At 40.9% G+C, this 26,996-nt stretch overlaps 2 protein-coding genes across 2 annotated transcripts; both read left to right on the top strand.

The window, feature by feature from the left end:
• Positions 1-19,938: 19,938 nt before the first annotated feature.
• Positions 19,939-24,977, top strand: Zbed6 (zinc finger BED-type containing 6). Its single transcript, XM_071600157.1, has one exon. The coding sequence runs from the start codon at positions 21,629-21,631 to the stop codon at positions 24,566-24,568; it is 2,940 nt and encodes a 979-aa protein (XP_071456258.1). The 5' UTR covers positions 19,939-21,628; the 3' UTR covers positions 24,569-24,977.
• Positions 24,978-25,917: 940 nt separating this feature from the next.
• LOC139701414 (uncharacterized) lies at positions 25,918-26,454 on the top strand. Its single transcript, XM_071600158.1, has one exon. The coding sequence runs from the start codon at positions 26,349-26,351 to the stop codon at positions 26,445-26,447; it is 99 nt and encodes a 32-aa protein (XP_071456259.1). The 5' UTR covers positions 25,918-26,348; the 3' UTR covers positions 26,448-26,454.
• The last annotated feature ends 542 nt before the right edge of the window (positions 26,455-26,996 follow it).

Raw genomic sequence — 26,996 nt, 5'->3', positions numbered from 1 at the left:
CGCTTGCCTAGCATGAGTGAGGCACTGGGTTCGATCCTCAGTACCACATAAAAATAAATAAAGACATTGTGTCCATATACAACTGAAAAAAGGCTAGGGATGTGGCTTGAATGGTTGAGTGCCCCTGGGTTCAATCTCTGGTACCAAAAACAAAACAAAAAAATATATATTCCTCAAATTACTGTTTGTTTGTTTTTAATGTGGTGCTGAGAATCAAACCCAGGGCCTCACTAATGCTAGGCAAGCACTTTACCACTGAGCTACAACCCCAACCCTTACTGTAGTTAGTCTTCTTTGCTGGCTCTTCTTCACTCGACTTCCTGTGTTGGAGCCCATAGGTAGGACTGAAGACACCATCTCCATCTCTCTTTTTTTTTTTTTCCCTGTGGTGCTGGGGAGTGAACCCAAGACCTTGTGCCTGAGAGGCAATCACTCTACCAACTGAGCTATATCCCCAGCCCCCAGCATCTCCATCTTTAAAGAGAACGCATGGTGTGCTAAAAACTTGTCTGGGTCCTAGATATATAACCATGAATAAGACAGAAAACAACTCTGTCCTCAAGAGAACACAATCGAGTGGGCAGGCAGATAAGAACAAATAGGGTAAATAATTAACACACTGGGACAAGAGCTGTAGTGCTCCGAGGGAAATGAAACGAACAGGATCATGAGGTAGGGACAATGGGGAAGACCTGTTAGAATGGACAGAAAGGGCCTCTGAGTGGCCCATGCCATGAGTGAGGCCTGAAAAGGAGCTGGCCAGGTGAACTACTAGGGAAGAACATTCCAGAAGGAGCCACAACTACAAAAGCTCAGAGGCAGCAAGGGTCTCAGTGTGTTCAAAGAACTGAAAGAAGGCCATTGTGGCTGCCGTGTGACGAATGATGGGAGAATGTACAGACAATATACTGACTGCAATTTTTAAAGCAAAAATCAGATCTTGCTTAAAACCCTTAAATGGCTTCCTGCTGCAACTAGAATAAAACCCTGCCCAGTTTTCTGTGGCTCACAGAACATGCTTGACCTGGTGCTGCCTCCATCCTCCTTTCCCAGCAAAACACACACAACACACATAAACACACACACACACATACACACACACACACCAGTATTTTTGACACAGTAGGTCTGAGGTTGGCTCTGAGTTTGCACTTCTAACAAGATTCCAAGCATTGCTAAACACTACTTGCTGGACTAATAAGAAGTTGCAGTCTTTTCTGGGGTTACTTTCTTCTCTTGTTTTTGGGAATCTCCATGATAACAGTATGTCCATGATTAGCCCTGGTTACTGCTTATACTTTGGTGGCCTGAGCTTTACCCTAAAATTCCTAGTCCTTAATAGCCTTTCAGATAACACTCTAACCAAGTCACTTATGCCTTCTGGCCTCTTCCCCAGCCATGGGCAACCAGACACCTGCTGGCATTACTTACAATATATGGAATATATGGAAACATATATTCACTGCTCAATAGAGCTGGAAACCTGTCACAGAATTAGTGGGTTTTTTTTTTAGTACTGGGGATTGAACCAGGGGGGCTTATAACTACTAATCCACATCTCCAGCCCTTTTTATTTTTTATTTTGAGGCAAGATCTTACTAAATTGCTTAAGGCCTCGATAAGTTGCTGAGGCTGGCTTTGAACTTGGGATCCTCCTGCTTCGCCTCCTGAACTGCTGGAATTAACAGGCATGCACCACTGCGCCCAGTTAGTATCAATTTTTTACCTCAAACCCCAGAAGTCCTGAAGGAATAAAACTACTTTACTGACTACTAAAGGCCTTAGTTTGGGCCTCTGTAGACATTGACACTTGTGAAATGAGAGAGAACACACTCAATCTTCATTCAGCCCAGTCAGGCTGTCCCATGTAAAGCAGTCTGGTCTCCATGTGGTAGAGCACAGTCACTTCATACACATACACTCTAGAGTTGCCACCTTCTGCCTCCATCTCAACTCCACCCTCAGGACGCACTATGCACTGTAAAAGGGCCTCCTTCTTAGGCCTTTGAAGGGAGTCTCATTCAGTGATCCCAAAAGCCATTTATCCCATTGGGAACCAGCTTGTCTTCCTGAAATCAAACTCTGGCTGAGTATTCCCAATCCAACAGACAGAGCTTTCTTCCCCACTCCCTGCCCCCCAGTACTGGGAATTTAACCCAGGGGTGCTCTACTACTGAGCTACTTCCCCAGCACTTTTCTAAAATTTGGAGACGAGGTCTCTCTGAGTTGCCCAGGCTGGTCTCAAACTGGAGATCTTTCTGTCTCAGCCTCCTAAATAGCTAAGAGTACAGGCCTGTGACACCATGCACTGCTCAGACATATTATTATAGTCTTAAATCTTAGTGGGGTTAGAGTTCCTGCTCCCTCTGTTTGGGGGGATGAGTCAGTTTCTGAATAAACCTGTGGCTATAGAAAGATAGAAGGGATTCCACTAAAATCTACCAACTGCACAGCTGCAATCCCAGAGGCTTTGGAGGCTGAGGCAGGAGAATCAAAAGTTCAAAGCCAACCCCAGCAATTTAGTGAGGCCCGAAGCAATTTAGGGAGACCCTGTCTCAAAATAAAAAATAAAAAGGGCTGGGATTGGGGCTCAGTGGCTAAGTGCCCCTGGGTTCAATCCCAGGTACCTAAAATAAACTTTAATAAATTAATTAATTTAATTTAACCAACTGAGCCCCACAAGCAAATAGATGTGTTAGGGACTGCTAACTGCTAAACTCTTCAGCAGTAGGTCAAGATCCTATCCAAACAAAAACGTCCTTCTGGGCCTCTGAAATACCTGGAAGGTGTTTATACTTAGTGAAACCTTGTCTCAAAAAAATAAAAGGCTGGGATGTAGCTCAGTGGTAGAATACACCTGGTTCAGTCCCCAGCATGAGGATGGGGCGTGTTAACATGCCACAGTATAAATGACAGCCATTGTTGACAGTTTCTGCCTTAGAAATGTTATGCCAGATTCGTGGGACCCCAATAGACCTCCAGGAGCCGAATCTGATGCAATCACACAAGAGTCTTTAGTGCAAGCTCAAGCCTGGACTCACAACCGTTTCCGACGCAGCGGTCCCAGGGAGTGAGTCCTGGTCCTTTGTTCAGTGAGATTTTATAGGTTTTGGGGGGATACTCTATGGGTCACAACATCACACAGCAAATCATTCCATACCGCGGGAAAGTCAAACAACAACTCTTAACATTGATTAGCACATTCACTGTCGGGAACAAGTTGGGTAGGGGTGATTGGTCAGTACAAGAGGGGGATTCGTTTGAACTGATTGGTTTAGGCCACGAGGGGTGTACGTGCTAAACTACATGGCTTCCCAACATGTTAGCAACCACCATAAACTACTGGGGGGGTCATCTGGCATCCCAGGTATTTTCCCTGTCTCATGCTGATTGGATGTTGCTAGGGGGTTGCTATGGGTCCTCACCTAGCCTAACTGAGTCAGGGACACCTGGCGCCTCAGACCTCTCCTGTTATTTACAGACAAACAACTCAGCAGGTGCTTAGGAGTGCTCTGTGGGTTTTTCCAAGGATAAGGGTCACACCCCCTTCCTTAGGACAGGCCTTGAGGTAGAAGCTGCTGTTATTTATTTTTAAAAATGGAGTCACATGAGTTTCTCAGAAACTCATCCTTCTCCCTAAATCAGTTTTCCTTTCAGGCTTTCCTTACTCATTCCAGGGCCAACAGCCCTACTCTTCACACCCAAATTTTCCCCAACTGCTGACTATCTGATATTAAGTGATACTTAGGGGAGGTCATTGTTTTGGTCTGGGCTCTGGTACTAGGCCCCAATAGACTAGATGGATCCAGAAGAGAGTCACTTGTCTAGATGCCATGTCATCAAACTGAACTGAGAAACAGGCCAGTTTTTGAAATAACAACCAACCCAACAGCCCAGTCAACCTGAGAGGGCATGATAAGAAAGTCCCCTGTGCTTTAACCCTGTAAGAAAAGTTAACTCAAAAATTGTTACTAGAGTCCTCGGCCAGAGGCCTGACTATGGGGATACCAACAAATCAGGTCCAGCCTCTCACTCCAAAAAGCAAATGGAAATGGTAATGGTAAAGAGCAAGAAAGGAGCTTTAAACTGTGTAGCCAACCAGGACGACAAGGGTACCCACATCTGTAGCCTTGTCTTTGAGGAACTGACAAGAACTTTGAGGTTTTATAAAAAAAAAAGGGAATGAGGACAAAGGTTGGGGGTTGCATAGCTAGAGGATTTGTACTGTGGCAAAACAGGTGATCTTGGTCAGGCATGGTCTGGTCCATCGTTATCTCAGCGTTTCTCAACAGGGGACTTGTCTGTGATAAGAAAATATCTATTTTCCTGGGGGATAATTTGATGCATCACAAGATTTTATTGATCAAAGCTGTTGTTCCTGGAATCCAAGGTGACTCAGAGCAAAGGAAGCAGATGCAAAATGGAGACAGACAGACACACAAGTTTTTTATCCTGCTTTTAGTGACCCATTAGACATTGCAGGCCTAAGGGAAGAGTCTAAGTTCCTGTTATAATGCTCCCTCTACCCCTGTCTTTGGTCCATTCCTCAATCTTCCCCCCCCCCCCCCCAATACTGGGAATTGAACTCAGGGCCCTTGATAGGCACTGAGCTATATCCTCAGTCCATTTTTTTAAATTAATTAATTAATTTAGAGATTGCTCACACTGTCCTCCAACTTATGGTCCTCCACCTCCTCCTCCAGAGTCTCTGGAATCACAGATGTGTGCCACAGTGCCTGGCTCATTCCGTAGTCCTAAACGAATTAGGGTATCTGCCAATTTGGTTTTGCAATTCTGGCTCAGTGGTAATGTTGCTGAAAGCTCAGTCCTTGTCCCCAGTGCCAATCCATTAAAAACAAAGGAGAAACACAAGGGACTCCTGTCCCAAAAGCTGTGATTCTGACCATCCGCAGGAACAGGGGGCTTTTATAGAAGTGATTCAGAGAAAATGAGATTAGGGAGGAGAGATCAGGAATAAGTTTAGGGAAAAGAAGATTGGGAAAAAGAAAAAACAAACATGTAAGTTTCAAAGCCACAAGGGATATAGTCAAAACGTCAAGTGAACCCCTGTTACAATTCCCCACTGTCAATTTCTACATTCCATTTCTATGGAAAGTGGGTGACGACATCTCCAAGCTACTTTCTGCAAAGGGGGCAAAGTTGGGAGAAGTAACCCAAAGTCCTTGTTCTTCATCAGGTGAGGCATGGACAGTGAAGGGCATTCAGCATCAGAACAGTCCAGAGGTCCACAGTGGCAGATGGCAGGTGACCGGACAAGGCATACATAGGGCAGGGATCATACTAAGACAATGATAAAGATAACAAAGCATTACTTTTTTTGTAAACAATGAGCACAAAACAATTAGTATTTCGGCCAGTCTACAAAAACCATGAGGTCTGTAATTCATAATCTTATCAGTGAAAAACAGATCAAATTCATGTAAAAGGTTAGTAAGATTTGTAGGTCTATGAAATCCTGAGTAGATAATTTTATCAATTTTTTGGGTTTGATCTCTGGGTCAGGCTGAGGGTGTCCAAATTGTGGAGGAGGCACTTGAGAGGGGAGTCAGCCAGCAGGGAGGAGTCACCCCCCATGGGGCTATGAGGAAGGGTATGATATGTTGACTGGAGAGGCATCCCACTCGAGCCAAATATCAGAAGGAGACCTCAGGCCAAGGATTTGGTTGTCACACCAGGCTTTTCAGAATGAGATGGGGAAGCAGGAGACCCAAGCTGGAGGAGGGGAGGGGCTTGCCAGTTCTCAAGCCTATTGGAAGGGGAGGACTCCAAGAGGACCACTGCGACTGTGAAGGTCTGGGTGGGGTGTATTCCTCCCCACGAGACACCACAGGGGCTGCTGGACAATCAATGGTCTGCTCCCTATTATGGTGCCTCGGCGGGTTTAGGAGTCCAGAGAGGGGGCTCACCAATTCTTAGGCCAATGGTGGATGCAAAGGAGACGATTGAGAAGACGGGCACAGGTTGGTCTCTGCTCAGGTGGTGATCTCTGGCAGGATGGTGGTCCTGCTTAAAGGCAGGGGAGCCCCATCCGAGTCACAGCACCAATGAAAGGTGAGTGACTCATCCGAGATGGAAATTCAACCAAGAGATTGTATTGGGGGGCCGCCCGAAGGGGAAGAAAAGGAGAGAAAGAGAGCAGCAGGGTGTCCCGCAGGGATGGGTCAAGAGAACTTGACTTTGGAGCCCTTCGGCTTGGCACCCTTCAGAGAGGAGGGGGAGGAATAAGGGATTACGTGATGTTCTGGGGAAAATAAAACCAAAAGGCAAGATCTCCCACACACCCAACATTTACAAGAAAATCAATCTTTTGATCACAACTTTAAATAAGCTGAAATCTAGCCTATTTTGGAGTCATTCTAACATGGAATAAGGTGGGAGGCAGAGCCTTATCTCAGGTAAGGTGAGGCTCTTCATAGCACAACATTATACCTGAAACTTGAATCAAAGACAGGTGAAGAGAGATTTTAACTTTGTTTTTGTGAAAAAAAGTGACAGAATGTTTCCATGTTTTCACATATCACCTTTAAACAGATCAGGCTTTCCTTAATACTTTCCAAAAATACTTTTAAATTCCAATTCCAGTGTGAAAAGTAGCAAAATTGTGTATATAACTTATTGACAACAGGTTATTTAATCCAGCTAAAAAAACATCAAATACATGAATAAATGCCAACTGAATGTTATTTCCATGCAAAACTGAGACTTCTGCTATACCTAATTTTGTTTTGGAGAACACCAACTTGGCAAAGTGCTCTCCAAAGCTTTACATTTAACTAAGTTTAACTTTATTTTTTTAAAGCTAGCAATCTAGCTTTTTTAAAATATCTTTGTTTTATTTATTTATTTATTTATTTATTTGGTGCTGAGGATTGAACCCAGTGCCTCATGCATGTGAGGCAAGCACTCAACCACTGAGCTACAACCCCAGCCCCAAATAAGTTTAACTTTTAAAGTACAATTTAGAATCCAGAGTGTATGGTAACAATAATCACAGGTCTGAATGGGTTAACAAAAATCAAAGGATAGACTTAAATCTCTTATACATTTAGGAAACAGTGTTAATGAGCAGAAATTGGCTTAGTCAAAGCAAACAAATATAAGACAGGTCTTCAAATGACAGTGTGGCCCTTCTATGTCAGATACAATATATAAAAGAGAGCACTTATTTGATTATCTTTCCAGTAACCTTACATAAACTTCCATTTTATAAACTTTTACGTAACACTTAGCCAAGACTTAGATAATTCTCAGATGCCTATGTGTACCTAGTCACAAATATGCTGGGTATCAACTATATTGTTATAACTTAAATAACAGTTGTTTGTTTAATCAGTTACAAAGCAATCATTTAAAACAGGTTCAAACCCCAATTCCTTTAAGACTTAGTTTCCTCAAGTAATAAAACTGAAAAAATACACAAAAATTATCCATAGATAAGAGTAAATTAATGTTTCAAACTTTGCTTCATATCAGTACATTAAAGTTCAAAGAACTTTGTGCTAATTATAGCCAATTTAATCAAACACAAGCTTTTTGAGATCTACCTTCTACAAACCTTCTGTAACTTAATCATTCACAACTACTTTACATCCTTAGTTTTGCCCACTTTCATCTTGGACTTTAGCCCAAGAATATTACTTTACCAGACAGAATACTTTTTCATCCAGAAATATCTTTTTCCAGACTAAAATATATTTCCATATCTATAACTTTCTTTTACCTTTTCTAGCTTCAGACTATTTCTTAAATTCATATTCTGAAATAGACTTTATGAATGTTTTCTGTGAATTTAATTTACACAACAAATTCCATCCCAGGAGAGGGTTGGACAATTCAGCATGTACACAAACTGTGCCTTAACTTTTTTCTCCCAGGTTGCATTTAAGGGGTTGGAACACAGGATACTTTTGAGCCTGACTTGTCTCTATTGCCATTATCACAATGCCACGAACTTTAAATGAGTTCCCCACTGTCAATTGTACCCAGAGTCTCTTTGGGGTCTTTTTCTTATACTAGGCATATTGATATGCAACAGAGGAGGCCCTTTCCATCCTTTTCTTTAGGCTTCCTTGAAGATCCCTTTTCAGAGGCTGCCTACAAAACACAGGTTGGTTTTAGTTTCTGTCTTTTTCTTTTCCGGGTGCAGTTATTTATTCTGCCTGTTCCCCCGGGCATCTAGTTTAATGGGATACTATTATAGCAAGAATTGCTTTGCCCCAGTAATGAATATCCCCTGGCCAAATGGGGTGTCCTGTCAGATCTTAAAAGGGTAGACTATTCTTGTCCCCAGGTCATAAACTGACATTTTTTGTGGCCAACAGCCTCCACACTCCCCCTAGCCCAGGGGCAAAAGGGGCTGAAAGGCAGGGCAGAGGCCACATTTTTCTTGGCCATTTTTCTACAGCCCAGGCAGAGAGCTTTTCTGGGATTTTTCCCTCCAGTTTAGGACTGGTGTCCTTGACCCACAGAGAGGTATCTGCAGCTGCCTGGGCCAGGCTGAGAGACAGTACTGGGAGTGCCAGCACTGGTTTTAAAAGATTTACGTTTTTAAACCCTTTGTTCTGGTGTCCTGCTATCCTCGCACACCAGAGGCAGTGTCTTTTGGCACCTTCAACTTAGTTCCTGACAGTTCAGACCTCTTAGCAGGCAACTGCATAAATCCTTATACATACAGAATCTCTTTCACACACTTTATCCCTGACAGGCCAACTTCAACTTCAAGATTTCATAATAATCCAGAAAAACCATTCAAAGGCCAGATTGTGTTACAGTAAACCATCTTTCTCTCAGACAGGCTTATCCATATGGGTGGCCCATGCAGCCAAGATCTCTCTGCTCAAGAGGCTACCTGTAAGATCCATGCAGCATGGCCTTAAAGATCATGCAGCATGATCTTAAAGATCAGTCATATATATATATATATATATATATATATATATATATATATATATATATATATATGTATTATGTGTGTATGTATACACACACACACACACACACACAAGAGGATCACTGAAACCAGGCCTGACAGATGGGAATCTTTAAAACAGACAGACCTGCATGTACAAATTCTTCCACTTACCTTTCACAGACCAATTATAATTGCAAGATTGTACAATAATCTAGAAAGCTACTTAAAAGTCAGATTGTTATAGTAAAACATTATTTTAGACTTTTAGGTGGCCCTTTCTTCAACTCGTTTTACCCCTGACAGGCCAATTCCAATTGCAAAATTGTACAAAAAGAAACACAGAGAGACAACCAGAGAGAAGCCCTAAAACCACGGCCAATAGATGGGAACCTTTAGATTGACCAGCCAAGATCTTTCCCAAGACACTCCCTACCTATGGAATCAATGCGTACCGGCCATGTCTTCTTACAAGGGGCAGCAACACATTCGAACAAAACAGACAACCAGAGGGAATTCCCATGCCATGGCTAATAGGTAGGAGCCTTTAAAACCGACAGGCCAGATAGGGAAATATCCCAAATTCCCAACTCTCGCTTAACCATGACTTCTACACCAACGGTGCCACAGATGTCCCCACAGAGGGACCAGATGTTCCCACAAAGGTGAACCAGAAGTGTAGAATCAAGAGTCCTGATATGCACAATGGGGGAGCTTATCTAATGACCAAAGTCGTGACTTTTCTGAGTTCAGTTTCCTTTTTCTCAAAGTGGACCAACTGATGGAGCAACTTGTGCAGTTCAGGAAGAGAAGGCTGGAGTTCCCCAAAGCAAAAAGAGCTTCACCAGCTGCTGGGATGGTCCCTAAATCCCTCCCTTTACTCATAGGAAGAGCTCCTCTGGTTCCGTCTGAGGCAAACTCACACCATATCCCAATTTCTTCAGCAATAGGATTTCAACAAACTCTCAGCACTATGAATCCTCAGCATGAAAATGGGATTCCTTGGGAAGCCAGGCCTGCCAAAGAAAGTTGGAACAGGCACTGCTCTCGTATCCCATCTGGGTCACCAAATTTGTTGCTGAAAGCTTGGTCCTTGTCCCCAATGCCAGTCCATTAAGAAGGACACGGTTTTGAGAAAAAGGAAAAAGAAGGTTTATTGCTTTGCTAGCAAAGGAGAAACACAGGCACTCCTGTCCCAAAAGCTGTGATTCTGCCCATCTGTAGGAACAGGGGCTTTTATAGGAGTGATTCAGAGAAAATGAGATTAGAGAGGAGAGATCAGGAAGGAAAAGTTTAGGGAAAAGAAGATTGGGAATGTTGGGAAAAGTATAAACGGCAGCCATACCCCAGAGAAAAAACCCCAACATGGCGCCTAAGCACCTCTTCTTCCTACCTTCTTCTTTTCTGCAGTGGCGGGAAAAGTTCCCGCCCGTGTGAACTCTCCCGCCGGCGCCAATTTCAAATCTCGCTGGCGGGGAACCTTAGCCCCAATGAGAACTAATTCCTGGGCTCCGGAGCTGATATCTGAAAGAACTTGCCAATAAACGGGTTGCCTGCCATTTATCTAAGCCCTACCATCTCCCCCTTAGTTCTATATAAGCACACTGCTTTTTGCAATAAAATTGGAATTCTCCCGGCGAAGTGTCTTTGCGTGGGGAATTCTTTCAGGGAAAAAGAAAAAAACATGTATGTTTCAAAGCCAAAACATCAAGTAAATAGTCAAAACATCAAGTGAATCCCTGTTACAGTAAAACAGTCTTTAAATAATGGCTTAAGCACCTAAGTGAAAAGAGTCAGATACTTAAGTCTAAAAGTAGAAGTACCATTATAAATTGTAAACAAAATTTAAGAGGGAGCCAAAGTCAGAAGATATCTGACCAAATAAATTGTGTAGAGGTGCTCTCTCCTTTTGGGGGATTGAATCCAGGGGTACTCAGCCAGCCCTTTTTCTTCCTTTCTCTTTTTTTCTTTATTATTATTGTTATTGTTGTTGTTATACTTTATTTAGAGACAGGATCTCACAAAGTTGCTTAGGGCCTAGCTAAATTGCTAAGGCTGGCTTTGAACTCAGAATTCTCCTGCCTCAGGCTCCCAAGCCACTGGGATTATAGGTGTGCACCACCATGTCTGGCTCTCTCTCCTTCTCCTTTTAAATAGCTCCATGAGTATGAACTTCTTTGAAAAAAAGAATGGGAGGAGGGGGTCATTTTCTTATTTTTATCTAAATAAAGTGTTCTTGCCTAAACTATGAATTTCACCTTCATGCATGGGTGCCTAGGGGAAGAACTTCAGTCTCAGGCAATAACACAAAAGAACCCTTTTTCTACAACAATCTCAGCTTTACTTACTTTTGGTAGGAGTGACACAAGTTCACACCTTGAATTCCATTTAAAAGAACCACTATCTTTCCTTGTAATTATCCGTGTATGACTTTGACTTTTCTTGACTCTTATGTTAGTACATTTGTCTTTGTTTATACTTCCTTGCTTATGTTCAAGACAGAGTAGACAGTCCCTATGTTGTCCTACTGTTAAGGTCAATCAAATTCCTTCAGAGGTAACTTTTAGGATCTTGTGAGGACCCTCTTGTCTCATTCAGGCATTTCCCTCTGCAAGTTGTGTCATCTGCTGGGATGGTCAGGGTCTCACTGACCACATTTGGAAGCTTTGGGGACATTCTGTTTTCCAGTGACCCTCCTCCTTGCAGAGTGTACACCAGTTGGCTTCTAATCTCTAGGGTTCATGTTCCCCCTGATCAGAATATTGGGTGACTCACCAGAGCTACCAGACCCTTTTAGAGGATCCTGCCATCCCCTGAGTCCTGGCTGAATTTGGAGGATAAGGGCCAAAATATTGGCTGTCCTCTTAGCCCTTTAATCCTCCTTGGTTTTGGCCTGCAAATCTTGGTCACTGAACATCCAGAAGGCCAGTTCCTTCAATTTTGAAGTGGGAGTAATTGGTTCTAATTTTCACTTTTGTAATTTTATAGTTACTCCTTCTATTGAATTGGGGACAACTTAGTATGGGGGGGGGGGGGTCAGTGTCATATCTTATCTGTCCTGTAAGTGATGGCTATCATCTCCAAACACTGCTCAGATTGTTCGGTTACACATTGTGTTTCTGCAAAAATGCTAACAGGCAACAGTTATAAAGTTTTAAGATACAAAATAATTTCTTGTGGTACTAGGAATTGAATCCAGGGGTACTCTACCACTGAGCCCTTTTTATTTTTTATTTTGAGACAAGTTCTCTCTAATTTGCTCAGGCAAACTTGTGATCCTCCTTCCTCAGCCTCCTGAGTCACTGGGATTACAGATGTGTACTACTGCACCCACTACAAAACAAAATGAACAAGAGCAAAGCAAATCCAGTTTTGTGTAGTAGTTCTGAACCAAGAAACAACCTTCTTTAGAGAAGAATCAAAACTGTGAATGAGGAAAAAAATCTTAGAACAGCTATGGTTAGAATTTTGAAGAATGTTTAGTAATTGACAAAACTATTTATTTTCATTGTATGAAGCATTTTAGGATAACTATTATGATTGATTGTATTATAATAGGACCATCAGGCTTTCCTAATTATCTCTTCATAAGTTCAAATTCCCATCCTAGTGCAAGGTAGAACATAATTCTATACACACACACACACACACACACACACACACCAAAAAAAAAAAAAACTTATGATAACTGGTTATTTTTATCCATTTATAAATTTATTTATTTATTTATATGTTTATTTATTCATTTATTTTGATTCTGGGGATTGAATTCAGGAGCACTTAACCACTGAGCCACATCCACAGTCCTTTTTAAAAAAATATTTTTAGTTGTAAATGGACAAAATGCCCTTATCTATTTATCTTAATGTGATGATGAAGCTTGAACCCAATGCCTCACAGGTGATAGGTACATGTGCTCTATCACTGAGCTATAACCCCAGTCCCCCAGCCCTTTTTTATATTTTATTTAGAGACAGGGTCTTGCTGAATTTCTTAAGGGCTCCCTAAATTGCTGAGGTTGGCTTTGAACTCTCAATCCTCCTGCCTCAGCTTTCTGAGCTGCTGGGATTACAGGCATGTGCCACCATGCCCAACACAATTATAAAATATTAAGTGACATAGATTTCCTATCTAGATTTGCTATTTTTATGTCTTCCTTTCTTGTCTTAAAACTAAATGAAATGTTTCATGTGTGAAGATACGAATTGGTGTGAATACATTTTGTATACAACCAGAGATATGAAAACTTGTGCTCTATATGTGTAATAAGAACTGCAATGCATTCCACTGTCATACATAAATAAAAAAGAAGATAAATAGCAAGCTACAAACATGGAAAACTATTTTAAAAAACAAATATCCAATAAAAAATAGTGAGATACAGAGAGAGAGAGAGAGAGTCTGATTCATAGTGGGGTAGGGAGGGGGAGCGTGGGAGGAATAGACAAACTCTAGATAGGTCAGGGTGGGAGGGGAAAGAAGTGGGTATGGGGTTAGAAATGATGGTGGAATGTGATGGACATTATTATCCAAAGTACAAGTATAAAGATATGAATTGGTGTGAATATACTTTGTATATAACCAGAAAATAAATAAATAAATAAATGTTTTATGATTAAAGTAGAAGTAGTTTTCTAAGTTTCTTGTTTACAGATGTACACCTTAAGTGACCAATGCCCAATTCTTTTAATTACCAGAGTAGCACCGCTTAGAATGCAAAGTGTTGAGAACATCCAATTATCGTTACTTAAAGATGAGAATCATGATACAATTAGGAGTATACAAAGATAAGCTTTTAAAAGATTGTTACTACTAACAATTTTAGTTTGGAGGACAGTGGCTTGATAAAGTGTACCAGGGGATGGAACTCAGGGGCACTCAACCACTGAGCCACTTCCTCAGCCCTATTTTGTATTTTATTAGAGAAAGGGTCTCACTGAGTTGCTTAGTTCCTCACTGTTGCTGAGGCTGGATTTGAATTTGTGATCCTCCTATCTCAGCCTCCTAAGACCCTGGGATTACAGGCATATGCCACCATACTGGGCATAATTTAGCTTTTACTTTTGAAGTGAAATTCTGAATATATGACTCAGAAGGATAACTATAATCATGTTACTCTGCCCTTAACAGGTCTACATAGATTAATAGTACCTATAAAAAATCAAAGACTAGCAGCTGGGGCAGCTGAGGCAGGAGAATCTCGAGTTCAAAGCCAGCTTCAGCAAAAGTGAGGAGTTACACAACTCAGTGAGACCCTGCCTCTAAATAAAATACAAAAAAGGGCTGAGGATGTGGCTCAGTGAATTGAGTGCCCCTGAGTTCAATTCCCCCAAACAAAAAAATAAAAACAAAAGACAAGTTTAGACCTCTTATGGAAATAGTGTTAATGACCACAGATCAGACTACCTAGCCAGGCATGGTGGTACATGCATGTAATCTCAGTGACTGGGGAGGCTGAAGCAGGAAGATCACAAGTTTGAGGCCAGCCTGGGGAACTTAGACCCTTTCTCAAAAAATAAAAAGTGCTAGCGAAGTAGCCCAGTAGCATCCCTGGGTTCAATCCCCAGTTCCATTAAAAACCAAAACCCAAACCAAAAGAACATACAATGAAAAGTATCTTTCTACCTTAGATATCCAGTCCTATTCTCCTCAGTTAGTCATTGTTGATAAATTTTTCTAGAAAAAAAAATTGGGGATGGTGGGTGAAGGGAAAGCGAGGAATGAGAGATGGGTAAGGAGAAATGGAAGACGGAGACCATACAGAGATGCACACGAGCTGACAAATAAAGGCCATCTCTCTATAAGAGAGAGAGGCAAAACAGGCTTGGGTTCTGGGACTTTTATGTGAGAGGCTCAGGGTGTGTCCTAACATGGGCAGTTAGGGGTTGGGTTGGTATGAGGGAGTGGTGATCCTTTCTCAGAAATGCCCTTGGACCAGAAAGGGGAACTTTTTCCTTTAAATAACAGCTGTCACTTAAGATGGCCATCCAGATGCTAAGCAAGGACCTTATACTCATCTTGTCAGAATCAGTGGGGATAAAAAAGAAAAATGTAGATTTAAGAGATATTTTGGAGGTAAAGTCAGGGGCTGGGGATGTATTTCAGTGGCAGAGTCCTTGCCTAGTACATGCAAGGCCCTGGGATCAATCCTCAGGACCAAAAGAAAAAAGAAACCAGGAGGTAATAAAGTCAAAGGGCATTATAGTGATTGGATAAAGTCTTGATTAATGTAACCAGGTAGATGGTGGGTGGTGCCATTCGCTAAGACAGAGGCTTTAGGAAGTGATGTTGGGGACCAGATCAGGTGATGATTTCAGTTTTTCCATGTGCTGTACTTAAAAGTGCCTCTGAAGCATCCAACTGGAGAATCCTGTAGGCAGTTGAACAGAGATCTGGTTCCGAGATAAGATCTGAGTCACCACATATAATTAATTCATAGTTGAAACCATGGAAATGGATGAGACAACTCAGGGAAAGAATGCAGAGAGAAAAGATGAGGATTGAAGAGGACTGAATCCGGGGCAACACCAACAATTAAGTGAAGCATAGAGAAAGAGGAACTTGCCAAGGAATACAGATAGGCAACCAAAGAGTTTGGAAAGAAACCAAGATAGAATGTTGTCCTTTAAACCAAGGGAGGGGGGAGCTGAAAGAAAGAGAAAATGGCCCAACAGGTCAAATGACTGTGATGTTTTGGAGTCAAACAGATCTGGTTTGAAATCTGACTTTGTCACTTACCAGTCAGTAATGACACCTGGGATAAATCACTGGGACTTTACAAGCATTTGTAAAAAGGGATTATCTGAGCTTCTATCTTACAGAGTTATTGCAAGGATTAAACTGAATAGTATACACAAAGTTGTTAACAGTGCCTAACACAGAATAAACTATCAATAAGTTATGTCTAATAATAATGAGAAAATAAACCCTGAAAAGTATTTATTTAACTTACAACAATGGACCCCACCAAATGAATTTCAAAAAAGTCACGGAGACATTAAATCCAGATGAAATAGATTTAAGAGTATGTTAGAGGTGGGAAAATGGCCAAGGAAATTGGCCAGAAAGATAAATTCAGAAATTAGGTATGCCAGAGGAAAACAAGGAATTGAGCATACTTTTAAATAGAGGGGGAGTCATGTATTGTTATCAGGTTTTCAGGAATAAATAGAGAGGGACAAATTAAGGATAAAATAGAAAAGGGCCAAGCTTGGTGGTACATGCCTAGAATTCCTGCTATTCTGGAGTCTGAGTCAGAAAGATCACAAGTTCTAGGCCAGCCTGGACAACTTTGTGAGACCTTAAAATAAAAAATAAAGATAAAAAGGGCTGGGCCAGGCACAGTGGCACACACCTGTAATTCCCAGCAACTCCAGAGTCTGAGACAGGAGGATTGCAAATTCAAAGCCAGCCTCAGCAAAAGCAAAGCAACTCAGTGAGATTATGTCTCTAAGTAAAAATGTAAAATAGGGTTGGGGATGTGGCTCAGTTGTTGAGTGGCCCTGAGTTCAATCCCGAGTACCCCCCACCAAAATGAATAAATAAATAAATAAAAGGGCTAGAGATGTTGCTCAGTATGTTCAAGGCCCAGTATTTAAAAAAAGAAGAAAAAATAGAGGAGGGGAGATGGATAACAGACTTTGTTGACTCTATTGTGAGTCCTGCCCAACATCACCACTAGTTCAGCCTTCTTATCGTACTGGGGATTGAACCCCAAAGCCTCACACATGCTAGGCAAACAGTTTACCACTGAGCTACATCCTGAACACTAAATAGTCTATTTATTTATTTGTTTCTTTATTGGAACTGGGGATTTAGCCCGGGGTGCTTTATCACTGGGCTATATCCCCCAGACCTTTTTATTTTTTATTTTGAGATAGGGTCTCACTAAGTCACTGAGGCTTTGCTGAAACTGATCTTGAACTTGAGATTCTCCTGTCTCATCCTCCTGTGTTGCAGGGATCACAGGTGTACGCCACTGTGCCTGGCCTAAATATTCTCTTTTGAACATAATTTAGTCTCAATAATTTTGCATTCTTTTTCTAGAAAACTTTGCTCTCAAAGCAAAAACTTATTGAACATCCTACATGGTTTTGTAATTATTTATGAAAGAGATCTGGAAACTGAAATTCATTTGTAGTTTGAGGTGCTTTTTAAGCATGGGCAATCTGGCATTGTGTGCATGGTCTAGACACTTTACCCACTTGTAACATCCAAAGGGCAAGCCCACACTCACCTCTGAGAATCTTGTGTGTATGTACTGGGGGCTTAGGGGAGATCCCCATATGGATTCTCCCTCAACATAGGGTTTCCCCAACTAGTTCTTCCTCTTCTCAACAGCCTCAGGTTTTTAACTTTTGCCCTTTTCAATGTCCCCATTACCCTATTTTTTTCTTCCCCACATTGGGAGAGACTAATAGAAACTGAAATATGAAATATGGTTATTTCCACTGGTAAGGGACTGATGGAACAAACTGTAAAAACAGCCTTATAGTGAGTGGGATGGGAGTTGTTAAAAAAAAAAAAAAGTGGTAATAGTTGGTATGGTGGTGCATGCCTCTAATCCCAGCAACTGGGGAGTATGAGGGAAAAGAATTGAAAATTCAAGGCCAGCCTCAGCAACTTAGCAAAGTCCTAGGTGACTTAGCAAGACCCTGTTTCAAAATAAAAAATAAAATAAAATAAAAAGGGCTGGGGATATGACTCAGTGCTTAAGCACACCTGGGTTCAATCCCTAGTACCAAAAAAAAAAAAAAAAAGTAAGCCTCTAAGCCTATAAGTACTGATGACTGTTAAAAGATATTCAAGATATATTATGAAGTGGAAATAAGCAAATTGTAAAACCCTATGCATAGTTTGATGCCTGTTTTTATTGTTACAATACACATTTCTTTTCTTTTTGTAGTGCTGGGGATTGAACCCAGGGCCTTAGGCATAGCCAGGTAAGCACATTACCACTGAGCTACAATGCCCATCCCTACACTTAATTCATTCTAAGATGCACATCCTTTTCAATTTAGCATCTCTGATCAATGACCTGTAAGAACTTTTTTGGTGGGTGGGGTGGGATGGTGCTGGGGATTGAACCCAGGGCCTTGTGTTTGTGAGGCAGGCACTCTACCAACCAAGCTATATCCCCAGCCCAACCTGTAAGAATTTAATGAGCAGAGTTTTGTGTGTTTGTGTTTTTTTCTCTTGGAGGCTCACAAAAGAAGAATGCATCTTATGATATAATTTGATGAAATATGTTGTATCTATAAACTATATATAGCATGCCATTCAGGCCAGGACAGCAGCTTGGGAAGGCCTCGGCTATAAAATCTGCAAATTCTTTGGAAAGCCATCTGTGAAATTACAAAGAACCCTAGGTGTTGTGGGGACAGACAACAGACAGAAATTGGTTACCAGGAACCTGCTTGTTAGGTCTTGTTGACATGGTAATCAGAGTGAAATCTGTCTTGAACCGGTCTCAAGAGTTTTGTATGTAAGGCAAGGACTGGCAAATTCTAATGTTGTGGCTTCTCAACTTTGAAAGAAGGTAAAAGTCAAAGTATAAGGAAACTCAGGACTCCTCTGACTAATGGATCCCTTAGATTGCCATTTGCGGCTTGGTTGGGACTCCCACAGGACTAGCATAAAAAGAAATAAAAGGTGCCTGGAGTCTCCATCAGCTTTACCATCAAGTGTATCCTTTCGCAGTAGCAGAATGTATCGTCACCCAAGTAAAGTTTAGGTAAAATGTTGCTTCAGAAGCAAGTTCTGCTGATCTACGAACCCAGAGAGATCTCTAGCTCTTATTACATCCATGTAATATATTTAAATATATTTGCATTTAAAAAGTTAGGAAAGATGTATGTAAAATCAATGAGATTAAATTTCCCAGGAATGAGATTAATTCAGATTTTAATTTTCTATTCTACATATTTCTGTGATTCTTTTTTTTTTTTTTAAGATCAAAACATTCAAATGGAAAATACAGGATGTTTGTAATGAAATGGAGCAGCAATTGCTCATGTTTTCCTTTTCATTCCCCTAACCCTCATGAACTTACTAATAAGCCTGATACACAACTTTGTTTTAAGAAACACACACACACACACACACACAAAAAAAAAAAAAAAAAAAAAAAACCAAACAAACAAAAACCCTCCAAAGCCCAATTTCACTTCTGCAAATTGAAAGTAAATGCACAAGCCAGACATGGGAACACGCGCCTGTAATGCCAGGACCCAGGAGGCTGAAGCAGGGCTACAAGTTCAAGGCCAGCCTCAGCAATTTAGTGAGGGTCTAAGCAACCTAGCGAGACCCTGTCTTCACATTTAAATAATAGTAATAATAATAATAATTTTAAAAAGCACAAGTCCTTCAACATTCAGCATTCAGGACTCTTCCTCTTTGGGGGGAAGGTGTGTGTGTGTGCTGGGGATTGAACTCAGGGGCATTCAACCACTGAGCCACCAAATCCTTCAACAATACGTGGGAAAAGTTTATTTCTAAATTAAATTTATACACGGTTTGAATGATATATTCATTAGGCAAATTTGGGTAAGAGGAAAATGAGAACGCTTATGGTCTGGTGGACATTTCTTTCAGTTTTCCCGATTATCTGATATGAACTTAAAAAACAACAAAGCTTTATGAAAGACGGTTTTAGGGGCCCGGAAACTTTCAGAACCAGCCCTTGCCAAGGCTACCCCTTGGCCCAGCACCTCCCCTCTCACGTGACCCTGTGACCCGGGGAAGCCATCTTAGGCATCGCCTCATAGAGCAAACTACAACTCCCAGAATCCCCGCGCTCTGCGTCGTGCTGGCACTTTTACTGGCCGGGTCTTAGAGCTGAGCTGTAGCCGGGCGCCATCTTTGACGCTGGCAGTCTCGGGTTTCTGCTGGTTCTGCTGCTGTGAGGACGGCGGGCGGCCGCGGCTAAGAAAGAAGAAAGACGTGGCAGCAGGCGGGAGTCGGAGATAGTGTCATCGGTTCGGTAAAGTTTCTGTTCTCTGGTAACTAGACCCGTTTCTTGATTCCCGGGTGGCTTGGAGCCAGGGAGGTGGGGGAGAGGGCGAGGGGAGTGGCAGCGGCCTCCCCTCGCCCCCGGGTCGCGGCCTAGCCCGGGAAGTTAGAGCGGGGTTCTGCAGCGCCGCGGTAACGACCACCCCCTCCCGGCCGCGGCCCTTGTCGGTGTAGGCTGGGAGCCAGGCTCCCGCTCACTTTTCCCATCCTCCCCACCCCCACCCCCACCCCCACCCCACTGCGCCCCACCCCCACGGCGCCTGCTCCCTTCCCAACCACCCTTCTTCCCCTCCCCCACATCCGGTGCTCGCGAATCTGGGAGCTTCCCCGAGAGCCGACTGTTCCCGACCCCCGGAGAGCGAACTGACACTAGATTGCTTTCTTCGGGGCAACAGTTTCTCCAGTTTAGCGGACGCTCACTGCCTAAAGCAGACCAGGTGCCAGGACCTGAGTTGACCTACTCTCATTCCTCTCCGGGGTCTTACTACTTTGGAGATTTTCTCAAACTCCACATTCAAAGCCATTGACCTTATTCCGGGATCTTACACCCATTCCCCACCCCAGTTACACTCCCTTCCCCAGCCCCGAGCATCGGAGTCGAGAGCTACAGGGACACTTCCGTTCTCCTTGTAGGATTGGTGGAACCGTAATGAAGAACACCCCCTAAACTCCCATAATTGGTGCGGATTCCTATGGGGAAGGCCCATATTGTTGACATCTTCCAGGCTTTGATTCTGGACCTTGAGAAGGAGGTGGAACTAGTAATAGAGATGCTTTTTAGGGTAAAAGTGTGTAGGTATTGGGGAAAGGGGAGGGATCCGTGGAAAAGGAATGAAAGTAGTTTAAAGCCCATATTTCAGTTTTTACTGTTCATATAGAGTCCAACTTGTGAGTTACTTATTTACAACCTGTAATGCTGCTTCAGTCTGAAAACATTAACGCTTGGTATAAACGGCAAATTGAAAATGCAACTTGTTTTCCTGTTTTAAAATTTTATTTCCAAAGGATCTTTTCCAGCTATCTGCATTTTAAAAAAATGTACTACTTATAGTCAGAAGTGAAAGGGCCCAACTACATTTCCTGTTAATGACCAGTATGTGGAGTCTCATTTAGCTTTCCAGAATTGATTTTTGGGGGTTGTATTGACAAATCACAGTCCTAAACTATGAATGTTGAATGATGCACTATGTTTTTGTTTAAATTAAATTTCCTGAAAGTTTCAGAACTAAGGAAAAATCGTTGCTATCATGAGACATCTTAAAATATTAACAATTGAAGACATTTCAAGCAGGTATAGTTCTTGGTGAAGCAGGAAGAGCATGAACCTGGTGTTTGAAAGACCTGGCTTTTAGCTGGTACTAAACAGTTCAACTCTATGACTGTCGGAGAGTGGGCCTCAGGTTTTTTTTTTTTTTTTTAAATAATGTAAGGACACTGGACTTTGAATTCAGAACTCAAAAAGTTGAAAGGGATCTTAAAGCCCTCTATGAAAGAGTTTGGGAATGTTCTTCACTGCTGTAATTTTTCCTCCAAAAATAACCTGGCTTCGAATTCATTGGTCCAAAGGGAATTTGACTCCCTGTAGAAATTGGAGAAAAGGTAATGCAAGGAGAGAGGAACAGCTGTATTTCTGCTTGATTAATAAACACACTGACAAATTCTGGTACGAATTTTGGAGACATAAAGAGAATGAGTGTATGTACTTTAAGTGCACCAGTTTCTTCCCTCTCTCCTCGTAGAAGATGCAGAACTTTTAATGGTGCTGGGATTCTGGGATGTGTTTCCATTAATTCTAATGCAGCTGAAGAAGATGTGGTAGAAGGAAAGATGGTGGCAGAAGGAGTGGATAAAGAGGCAAAATTGCCTGCTAAAAAGAAAAGAAAGAAGGGTTTGCGAATTAAAGGGAAAAGGCGCCGAAAAAAGTTGATCCTTGCCAAGAAATTTACTAAGGATTTGGGATCTGGAAGGCCTGTTGCAGATGCTCCTGCTTTGTTAGCCCCCACTGCCTCTGAACAGGATGAAGAAAGTCTTTTCGAGAGCAATATAGAAAAACAGATCTATCTACCTAGTACAAGAGCTAAGACCTCCATTGTGTGGCATTTCTTTCATGTTGATCCCCAGTATACCTGGCGGGCTATTTGTAACCTCTGTGAAAAAAGTGTTAGCAGAGGTAAACCAGGCAGTCATCTTGGTACATCTACTCTTCAGCGACATTTGCAGGCAAGGCATTCACCTCACTGGACCAGGGCCAACAAATTTGGAGTCACTAGTGGGGAGGAGGACTTTAGCTTGGATGTATCTTTATCTCCCTCTTCTCCTGGAAGCAATGGAAGCTTTGATTATATTCCTGCTGATTCATTAGATGATAATAGAATGGGTAAGAAACGTGATAAATCAGCATCTGATGCCCTAAGGGCAGAAAGAGGGAGATTTCTCATCAAAAGTAACATTGTCAAGCATGCCTTAATTCCTGGAACCAGAGCCAAGACATCTGCAGTTTGGAACTTTTTTTACACTGACCCTCAGCACATCTCAAGAGCTGTGTGTAATATATGTAAAAGAAGTGTGAGCCGGGGTAGGCCCGGTTCCCACTTAGGAACTTCAACACTTCAACGACACCTGCAGGCCACACATCCCATCCATTGGGCGGTTGCCAACAAAGACAGTGGTGCTCTTGGAAATGGATTAGATGAGACTGAGACTGAGAGCAGTGATCTTTTGAATGATACGCATGGAGAGAAGTCCACAGGCAGCCAAGATTTAACAGCTGAGGATCTTAGTGACTCTGATTCAGATGAACCTCCTGTGTTAGAGGTTGAAAATAGATCTGAGAGTCCTATTCCTGTTGTAGAACAAGACAGTCTCATGCATGAACAAGAGAGAGAAACAACATATTGTGAAAATCCAGCCTCAAGTCAAATAAGTCAGGCAATTATTCAAATGATTGTGGAGGATATGCATCCTTACAACTACTTCTCAACTCCAGCTTTTCAGAGGTTCCTGCAGATAGTGGCTCCTGACTATAGATTGCCATCAGAAACTTACTTTTTCACTAAGGTTGTACCTCAGTTATATGACTGTGTCAGAGAAAAGATTTTCTTAACTTTAGAGAATGTCCAAAGTCAAAAGATCCACCTGACTGTTGACATATGGACCCATGACCCATCTACTGACTATTTCATTGTGACTGTACACTGGGTCTCTTTGGAAACTGACTCTTCTTCCAATAATGGCAGGATCCCCAATTTTAGAAAGTGGGCTGTGCTTTGTGTTACTGGTTTGGCCAAAGACTGTTTGATAACAAACATTTTACAAGAATTAAATGACCAGATTGGTCTGTGGCTTTCTCCCAATTTCCTTATCCCTAGCTTCATTGTTTCTGATAATTCCTCTAATGTGGTACATGCAATCAAAGATGGTGGTTTTACTCATGTGCCCTGCTTCCTGCATTGTTTAAATATAGTCATTCAGGACTTCTTCTGTGAGCACAAAAGCATCGAGAATATGTTAGTGGCTGCTAGGAAAACTTGTCATCATTTTAGTCATTCAGTCAAGGCCCGTCAGATACTGCAAGAATTCCAAAATGATCACCAGCTTCCATGGAAGAATTTGAAGCAGGATGAAACTGGCCATTGGATTTCTACCTTTTATATGTTAAAGTGGCTTTTGGAGCACTGCTACTCAGTTCACCATAGTCTTGGTAGAGCCAGTGGAGTTGTGCTCACATCTCTTCAGTGGACTCTAATGACATATGTTTGTGATATTCTTAAACCATTTGAGGAAGCCACTCAGAAAGTGAGTGTAAAGACCACAGGATTGAATCAGGTGCTACCCCTAATCCATCATCTACTCCTTTCCCTTCAGAAACTCAGAGAAGATTTTCAAGTCAGAGGTATTACTCAGGCCCTCAATCTGGTGGATAGTTTATCTCTGAAACTTGAAACTGATACCCTACTAAGTGCCATGCTCAAATCCAAACCTTGTATCTTGGCTACTTTGTTAGATCCTTGCTTTAAGAACAGTTTGGAAGACTTTTTTCCTCAAGGTGCTGATTTAGAAATTTATAAACAGATTCTTGCAGAAGAGGTTTGTAATTATATGGAATCTTCACCAGAAACCTGTCAAATTGCAGCTTCAGAAGCATCTGGTCCCTTAGTTACAGTAGGAGTTGATTCATATACCTCATCTATAAAAGAAGGCACCTCCAATTCAGGTTCCATGGATATCCCAGCCACAGACACTGTTGCCATTGGAAGCAAAGGCTTCATGTTTCCTTCTGCAATAGCTGTAGTGGATGAGTACTTCAAAGAGAAGTATTCAGAACTCTCAGGAGGTGATGATCCTTTGATTTATTGGCAAAGGAAACTGAGCATATGGCCAGCTTTGACCCAAGTTGCTATTCAGTATCTAAGTTGCCCCATGTGTAGTTGGCAATCTGAATGTATCTTTACTTCAAATAGCCACTTCCATCCAAAGCAGATCATGAGCCTGGACTTTGACAATATAGAACAGCTGATGTTTCTGAAAATGAACTTGAAAAATGTTAACTATGATTATTCTGCATTGGTTCTAAGCCAGGATCCCCAGAATAAGGTTGTTCAAAGCAATGAAAAAGAAATATTGTCTTGATTTCTTTTTCCTTTCTCCATTTAAAATGGGCAACTTTTTTGCTATTTTATTGTATCCTTACTGCTATAGTTATTATATAGTCATACTAATCATTCTTTCAAAAACACCCGAGCATGGTGACTCACTCCTGTAATCCCAGCTACTTGGGAGGCTGAGGCGGGAGAATTGCTTAAGCCCACAAGTTCGAGACCAGCCTGGGCAATAGAGCCAGACCCCTATCTCTAAAAACAAGCAGCCACAAAACTGAACCTGGGGAAACCCGAAAACAAAAAGGGCTGGAAATTCCTCAGAGACAATATAATGTTGATAAAATGAAGGTTAACTCGAAAGATTTCACAGTTGTAAACTTAATGTTACACCTTGGAAATTTTGAAAATGTTTATATCATTTGAGAAAGAAAAGATATTTTTTAATTAAAAAAATATAGTGCAGCATTGAAAGGCCTTAGGCTATTTCTGACTGGTAGATTGAACTAGTAATTAAAATAAAAATTTCCTCCAGCATGAGAGGTTTGATTACTCTGAAACCAATGAATTGAGAAAAACAATAACATACTAAATTGGTACTCCTTCCCTCTCCCCATTTTTCTATATCTTTTAAAACCCTGATGTTCAGTTACAATTTGGCAAAAAAAAAGAAAAATTTGTTTTCTATTTGGAAATTTCTAATTGCCTCCTCATACTGGTCAGCTTTATAATTTCAAATTATTGGGCATGATAGAATTACCCTTTATGTTTAGGATTGAATCTGTATAAAAGGGAAAGAGAGGAAACAATTAGGAAAATAGTTATTTTTAGTCTTTGAATTGTCTTTTTAACCTTATATATAGGATAAAACTATAAAATAAAGATTATATAGGTGCTTTTGCATAATTTATGGGTTAATAATAGTAAAAAGTTTGCAAAACTGGAAACTGTTGAACAGGATTGGATTATAAGCCCTGTGAGCATACTTAAACAAAACCAGTTTGCCTTTCCTGAAGAATGTTTTTTTTAATTTTTGGTGATCTTTTGAAAAACATACTTAATGATCCATAATATTAATATTAACTAACTGAAGTTGTTTTGGCCACTGTATATTCTTAACTAAAAATAAGCAGTCAGCATTTTCATGTGTTCGGAATCATTGGTGAAATAAGTGATTAATCCCAGTGATTCTTTAAAAAGTCCCTTTCCACTCTGGAAGTATGTTTCTGTATTTGAGTGGGAAGCCAGAAAATGATGACTTTTAGTAAAAGTCTATTAGAAGTTTCAGACTGAATAACTAATGTAAGATCCCAATTTTTCCTTTTTTTCATTTTAGATTTGGGGATATTCCCTGCCCAAAAAAATCCTGGAAAATTGACTAGTATTAAGTGTGAGTAAAAGGTGTCCACTTTTTTTTAAGTTTTGATTTTAGTTTTGTCTTGGATAGTATTTGGCAAGATTTAGCCTAGAAATTATGTAGTATTTATTATGTGAGAATCAAAATTGCTTTGTTACTGGGCTGGTTTCAAAAATTTAGAAAACTCATTTCTGTACATCAAAAAAATTTTTTTTTATTCTTAAATGGTAAATGTACCATTGTGAAATGAAATTTCAACTCCAAAATATACCCTTTTACTAACTGGAGTAAATGGATAATTATAGTCTTTAAAAGCCATAGCCATCAGTAGTAAAGAATTTGGTTCTAGGCTGCATAAGCAAGCCCTTACAGGGCTGGTGTTAATATAAAAGAAGGAAAAAAAAGTCTTCCCTTGGATAAAAAAAAGCTTTCTGTGTTTTGACAGTGCCAGTTCAGAATGGCTATAATGCTGCTCTGCCTTCTACAGCTTGCTGCACCACTCTGTAGTTACTCTATAACTATACGTTTCTATCTTTTTTGGTTAAACACTCCTTGATGATGATATAGATACATCATTTTATACACCTTGATATATGTATAAGGGTTTCCCTTCATCTTTATTTTTGTGGGCTGGGCAAAATTTAGTGTAACATTAGCTTCGTGCTACTTGGGTATGTAAGTTCACTATTTTTATAATGTACTCAAATCTACAGTCTTTTATAGTGTATTTTTAAAAAGGAAACTTACCCAGATGTTTTATTTCTACACATTTGTGTGTGTGTGTGTGTTTGTATGTATGTGTATAAGCCAGTTAGTATATGTGTATATTATATACATAAAACACTATATATTTTTACATACAAGTATGCTTTTATTATACAGATAATAAAGATGGGGGAAGGTTTCTGTTTTTTTCTTAATAGGTGAAGAAATCTTGAAGACCAGAAATTGGATCTTATTGAATTTTGGTGTTTTTTTCTTTTCCTTTTTTCTTTTTTTTCCCTTTTTTTTTTTTCTTTTTCTTTTTTTTTTTTTCCTTTTTAAATTATATTGTTCGGCTATGGAAGATGGATTTTTTAAAAAAATCTTTGAATTTCAAGTTCAT

This window comes from Marmota flaviventris, chromosome 12 (genome assembly GCF_047511675.1).
Source record: "Marmota flaviventris isolate mMarFla1 chromosome 12, mMarFla1.hap1, whole genome shotgun sequence".
Taxonomy (NCBI): domain Eukaryota; kingdom Metazoa; phylum Chordata; class Mammalia; order Rodentia; family Sciuridae; genus Marmota; species Marmota flaviventris.
Note: the sequence above shows the minus strand (reverse complement) of the source record. Positions and strands in the feature narration are given on the sequence as shown.